Source organism: Camelina sativa, chromosome 12 (genome assembly GCF_000633955.1).
Source record: "Camelina sativa cultivar DH55 chromosome 12, Cs, whole genome shotgun sequence".
In the NCBI taxonomy this organism is placed as follows: domain Eukaryota; kingdom Viridiplantae; phylum Streptophyta; class Magnoliopsida; order Brassicales; family Brassicaceae; genus Camelina; species Camelina sativa.
This window is the reverse complement of record NC_025696.1, coordinates 14,120,498-14,126,823: the sequence shown is the minus strand read 5'-3', so window position 1 is coordinate 14,126,823 and position 6,326 is coordinate 14,120,498. Positions and strand designations below refer to the sequence as shown.

Genomic DNA, 6,326 nt, shown 5'->3' with positions numbered 1-6,326 from the left:
CGTCAGTTTGTTTTGTCAACAAGTTACAAATAGGTTAGATTTCATTTTGTATGGAGACATTCACATACCGAAAAAGTTCATAGCCATCTCAGTTTTACCAATATAGTCGGATTGCTGAGCTGTGTGTTTTCGGGTTACGTTTACATTACGTCTGGATAATGTTTTAATTTCTTGTTTTTAAATAGAAAATACCCATTTTGCTATTGTATTCTGATTTCAAATTTTGCTTAAATTTACCTAATTATAATTAATCTTTTACATTTGCTAATTAAATACTCTCACATCCTTTAAAAAATAAATGGAGAAGTAACTTTCTTCTTATTGTCATTTAATTTCTATTCTTAAAAGCATTTGAAATACTTAAAAAGGTTAAGTTGCAATGGACATATCACATATCCTTTTATCTTCTCTTTTTTTGTAATGTTACGATATATATATATATATATATATATATATATGAATAGGACAGGAAAAAAAAACAACTATAAAATCTATAATAAAAACACTATTCCTACATATATAGTCGGCCGCAATGAACTCAACTAACTTAAATGCTATAGATCAGCTGATACAACCGATACCGGCGTGGACCGATTCCGTCGCCGTTTCTTCCGTGCTTTATGCACCTTAGGATGACTACCACCAAACTTTAACCGTCCAGTATCCCTAAACCGGTTCTTCTCAGCCGTCACAATAACACACTCTGGCGGAGGCACCGAGTATCGAATGGTGTCGTAACAATACGAATAATACATATAACGTTCTCGGAACCGTCTCATTGAAGCTGCTTGTTTAGGACTAATGGTTGAGTAGTCGTTGGTCATGAGAAACTGGTCGGAGACAGAGCAGTTGATGTGATCATAACCTATGTTGTTGTTTTCTCCAGTGACGGTGGGGAGTGAGTCGGAGACATTACAACCGTCTAGGGCAATATCTTTGAATTCAGAGACAAAGGGTGCAAATGTGTAGTCGACTCCGAATTTTCCACCGGAAGTGGCCCAGCTTGAGGCGTCCCAAATGGTAGCGTAGAGAGACATTGGCTTCTGTGGATAGTCTCCTTCCATTTCTTCTTTTCTAAAGATTTCTCGTATTGGTACATCATCTACCCAAAATCTGCAAATAACAAAATAACCAACGTAAATTTTCGTAGTTTTATCTTATTGTAATTATAATCACATATTGTCATAGTAAGGGTTATATTCCATATTTTCATGGCTAAAGCTACTTTTGTTCATAAGTCTTAAATCTTAACTTCAATAAGATTGAATTTTTGTAACAAATTTGCTTATTTTCCTACATTTAATGTCCAAATTGTACATCGTTAAATGCGTATAAATGAGACCAAACCAATGGTGAAACGAAATCTGTGTTTGCCGTGTCAATTTTTGCGTTGACTAAACTAAATGTATGGAGTACTAAATAACAACCACTTAGTTGATTTGAAATAGATATTTCATGTTCACCATCAAAACACTATTAACCCCAATACCCCATACATATACCATCTTACACATAATCGGAGAAAAGTCCTTAGAGATCACCTAACTAATTATGGTTTTATCTATTTATTTTAAAAACAATCCAAACAGTACCATTTTTATTCTCATGATAACCTTGAAAGCCTTATTGTCATCTAATGTCTATCAAAATTGACCAAAAAAAAAAAAAAAAAAAAGAAGAAAAAGAGAGAAAGAGGAAACTAACATTATTTTGGTAGGGGTCCAAAGTATGCTATAACGGTGAAACTCCTTGGAAGGATCAAACCAAAGACGGTAGCGTTCTTCACGACCGCGGTTTGTGCTACCGTTTCCATACATATTCGTTTGAAATCGCCACGGCTTCCCTTCTAGGTTCCCTAAAAACTCTATGTCTAGTTCATCATGGTTCTTCACAAACACATCGCCGTTTGATGTCTACATAAATCTCATTTACATATTGCACACGTTAGTTCATTATTTCTTTTAATAATTTCAATTTATTCTAAATTTGCATGATAAAAACAATTGAGAAAATTAGTGATTTACATAGAAGGCGACGACGATACCAGCCGTATAAGCTCCAGGCAATTTTATCAACGAACTGAAAAATCCATGCTGATACATGCTTGAAGAGATAAATCCGGACCCTAATCAAATTCATTTTATAAGTTATCGTGTATTAAACAAATAGTTAAAAAGCAATGATTCGAGTAGTGATCGCACCACTAGTCTTAGGTATGTATATAGAACCGCAGAAAATTAAATGAAATAACTTATGAAAATGCAAAAGAAACTTAACAATAACTGAAGATCGATGGGAATGCGAAAGTTCACTATTTTATCGTTCAACTTACAAATAGAAATCAAGATTTTACAAAATTTCATGTTTGGTGAAACACGGTATTATAATCGCATAAGCATGTTACATATCCACTATCATAAACCTAAACATTCAAGAAATCGTCGTAATATTCTTTTTATAGAATTATGATTCAAAGACAAGAAAAGGTACCAGTGTATTTGTCGAGGAGTAATCGAACGCTACGATCATCAGGAGATCGGATGAGATTACCTTCACCAAACAGATGAGAAAGACCTTCGTCGAAGAATATCGGATTTATGTTCTCCAATCCCAAAACACATCTGCATGATACGATCATCATTACCATCGTAATTATTACCACTAATATTCGATTCTCAATCCATAGGAAATAGATTGAATCTCTCATAACTTTTTTTTTTAATATTACCAAATCTAGAAAAAAAAAAAAGAAGAAGAAGAAGAGAAAATATTGGTTTATTTTCTCTTTCTTTGTCTGGTCTAAGATCTTTGTTCTTGTTTTTATCTTTTCTAACGATGCGTCAAAGTGGGAAAGAAGACCATGGAATGGTCTAACTTTTTTAGCTTCTCTCCTTTGTCAAAAACTTAAAATTGTCAAAAAGCGACTCTTTTCTTTTGTTATCTACAGAATTGCCATTTGAGTTTAATTTTTAGATTTAAATAGATAATAATAGGAAATTAGAGCATACCATATATCTATATATATAAAGTTTACTTTTCTCTGTTCTCTTTTTTCCATATCAGTATCCAGCTAAACAATGCTATATATTTTTCACTAATAACTACTATTTTAAATATTCATTCATTACACATTTATTACTTACAATTAATAATAATAAAAATAAATAAAAAACAAATTAGATAAAATAAATTAAATTTAAAAATTGTAAATATTTTTTAATAATTATATAAAAATAAATTAAGTAACATAAACAAAAAATTTAAAATAGTAAGAACAATACTATGAATTTGTTTTGAGTAATAATGTTATTATTCAAATTTTAACCAAAAATGATCATATTCCAAATTTTAGAATGGGTTAATGAGTTTTAGAATGGAAGTAAGATTTTATTGCATGGTGGAGTAAAAAGAATAATTTATGTAATTGTATTTATAAAATTCTAAACATAAAAAGAAAATTGAAGTGAAACATTAGTTTCTAAGAAATATATACTACAAAAATATATTACTAAATTTCACTTAAAGAAAAATAAAAGATTAATTACTCAACTCAACTTAAAAGTTTTGATAAAAAATGAAGACTTTGTAAGGATCACACATTTTTTGGGAAAACTATGAAAAAGATTCTTAAAAAAATAATCCACCTAAAAAAACAAAATAAATGGTTATAAAATATAGAAAAAATGATATGTAGGCCCTGATTGGTGAAGGCTTTTAAGAATTTAAAAGCATTTAAAAGTCTTAAAAGCATTTTATTTACCAATCAGACTTTTATGACTTTTTTATTTTTTTAAGTTTCAACAGCCATTTTAATTTTTTTGTTCCTTATTTCTCTTCCTTTTTTAAAGGTTCAAAATGACGCTTTAAAACCAACAAATTTTAAAACTTTTTTTTTCTTCTTCCATCATAATTGAAAACTCTTTATAAATTTATATATATATTTTTGCACAAACTTTTTTTTATACATTAATTATCAACATTTTTTTTCCTTTATTTTGTCATCTACTTCTTTTCACAAATTTCTTATTTTTATCATCATATTTGTATTTTCTTACAATTTTGTTATTAATAAAATTACAGCCACAACTTTTAAAGTTTTCTTTTTTAACAATCGGATTTTAACAGTTAAAGTATCTACAGTCAAAGTCTCTGCAGCCAAATTTTTACAGTTAAAGTCTCTACAGCCACAAATAACAGTCGTTACCAATCAGGGCCGTAAGCTGTTACAAAAAATGACATGTGATTTGTGTAGCATATCTCAGAAGACATATTATTAACTAAAACTACAATTCTATAACATGATTATAAGTAAAATATAAAACAAGTTTGAGATTTAATCAATTTTATCAAATGCTTTTAACCCAAAACATTGACATAAACAACATATTTAAAGTACACTATGTTTTTTTAAGAAGACGAAGCTGAGTTTGCATCACAAAATTAACATATGAGGTTTTTTTAAAATATGCAACTTGAATTAGTGAACGGATATTCATTGCCGGGTTTAACATTTCCACCATCTGAGCATTTTTGACTTGGTTGCAAATTTTATTAGGGCAGATATATACACTTGGACAACTCCGCTGTAGCGACATAACACTAAAAATGTTTTTGAAACTTTGTATATTTGTATTTAATGTGGGATATCGATATGTTTAAATGATCTCTATAATTAGACTAACGATCAATATTCAATGTTATAACTTTTAAAATATGTTTTCATGAGATATAGATATAAAATGAATTATTCTAGGAATAAAAAGTCAGAAGATTGATGACTCTTCCAGTGAGGTTCTTAAGTCATTTTTTTGTTACCAATGTGGTAGATTGTTGATTTGCCAAGAAAACATTATTGCAATAAGTGAATTCAAAATTTGATCCATATGTATTTCCATACAGTAGATAATTTGAGTATAGTTCTGATATATATCTGATATTTGCTAAACAAACAAATTCAGATAATTAAGATTTATAAATTATATAGTTTTTTTTCTTCTTCTAAAAATGTATTTATTCATAGTTTTCATGATTTGTATTAGGATGGAGATAACAATGTAGTTATCGAAGATGTCAAAGTTCTTAGATTTAAAATTTATTAGTTTCAAAATAATTAATTATTGATTAAAGTTCACTACAATGTTTTTTGGGAAAATTATAAACAAAGGAGCTTTTTCTAAAAATTTGTCCATATACACTTTTTTTTGAAAATTGTCAATTGTGACGAAAATGCCCCTACTAATAGAAATAGTGAAGTTTTTAGGAGTTTGAACCAATAAACAAACAGAAAACCATGTTAGTATACACCTGTGTAAAAGAAAATTTGAAAAAAATGTTTTGGGTGTCAAAAATCAGTTTGTAAATTACTGATTTCTGGTCTAAATTGTTTAGAATAGACTTTCTACGATTTTTCTCTTTCTGAAGCATTTAGATTGTTCATTCTACAGTTTGTACATGTTCTACGAAATTTAGACGGAAAATTTGTTCTAAAAATTTCATAACCTGAATTTTGTATGCTCTACAAAATTAAGAATATGTATTCTACGTTTTTCTTCATTCTACATCAATTCAGAATTCGTTTTCTACGTTTTACCCTATATAGTAAAAGAAGTAGAAGATATATCATAGACATTTTAGAATTTGTAATCTGTAAACCGTATAATACCCTAAAAATAGAAAGAAAATAAATTAAATAAGGAAAGTGAATATTTTTAAATATTTTTTAAATATTCTTAATTTATGGTTAAGATTTCGTAATTATTGTTTAGATTTGTTCTAATACATTTTAGAATGCGTATTCTAAATTATTTAGAAGATAAACAAATTAAGAAAAATCGACATTATACCTTAATGTGATCGGTCACCATCTCTTCCACCTTCCACAAAAGCTTTCACTTACCTGTTTATAATGTNGCTGCATTGATAGTGCTTGTAATTGGAGTCTCCGGGCTGAGTGTTTACATATTTCAAAATCAACAAGTTTGTGGGTAACCATACAAGTGCCCCTTTAAAAATTCNTTGCAACCCACTACGTCTCTTGAAGAGTTGAAGGTGATGGTTTCAGAAGACTATGAAATAGAGCAAAATATGTTGATGTGGAATTCAGTTATCTATCCACAGAGGTTAAAGTTGATTGTCCTCCTGTTGTATTGACAAATGATAGAGGTATGAAATTTTTTTTTGCATATCTGAAAAAGATAAACATGATTCGGTTGTGTGTTACATTCAAAAGAGTAGTTGATGGTGATAGGAGTAAAGTCCAGTTCGATCTGAATAAGTTCCCAGTTGATACTAGCGATGGTTGTAATGTGGAAGTTGATGTGGGAAAA

The 6,326-nt window shown here is 29.2% G+C and overlaps 1 protein-coding gene across 1 annotated transcript; it reads right to left on the bottom strand.

Annotated features, from left to right (window-relative positions):
- Positions 475-2,775, bottom strand: LOC104731677 (probable xyloglucan endotransglucosylase/hydrolase protein 29). The gene is made up of 4 exons (XM_010451129.1): positions 2,491-2,775; positions 2,025-2,125; positions 1,705-1,913; positions 475-1,113 (listed from the first exon to the last, which is right to left on the bottom strand). The coding sequence occupies exons 1-4, from the start codon at positions 2,705-2,707 to the stop codon at positions 555-557; spliced, it is 1,086 nt and encodes a 361-aa protein (XP_010449431.1). The 5' UTR covers positions 2,708-2,775; the 3' UTR covers positions 475-554.

What these genes read in the sequence shown, in the direction of transcription:
- LOC104731677 (XM_010451129.1), bottom strand. Translation starts at nt 2,707, where the DNA reads ATGAGAGATTCAATCTATTTCCTATGGATTGAGAATCGAATATTAGTG. An exon ending in ACTCCTCGACAAATACACTG is followed by an intron (nt 2,126 to 2,490) that starts GTACCTTTTCTT and finishes GAATTTGATTAG; the next exon opens with GGTCCGGATTTATCTCTTCA. An exon ending in TGGACCCCTACCAAAATAAT is followed by an intron (nt 1,114 to 1,704) that starts GTTAGTTTCCTC and finishes TGTTATTTGCAG; the next exon opens with ATTTTGGGTAGATGATGTAC.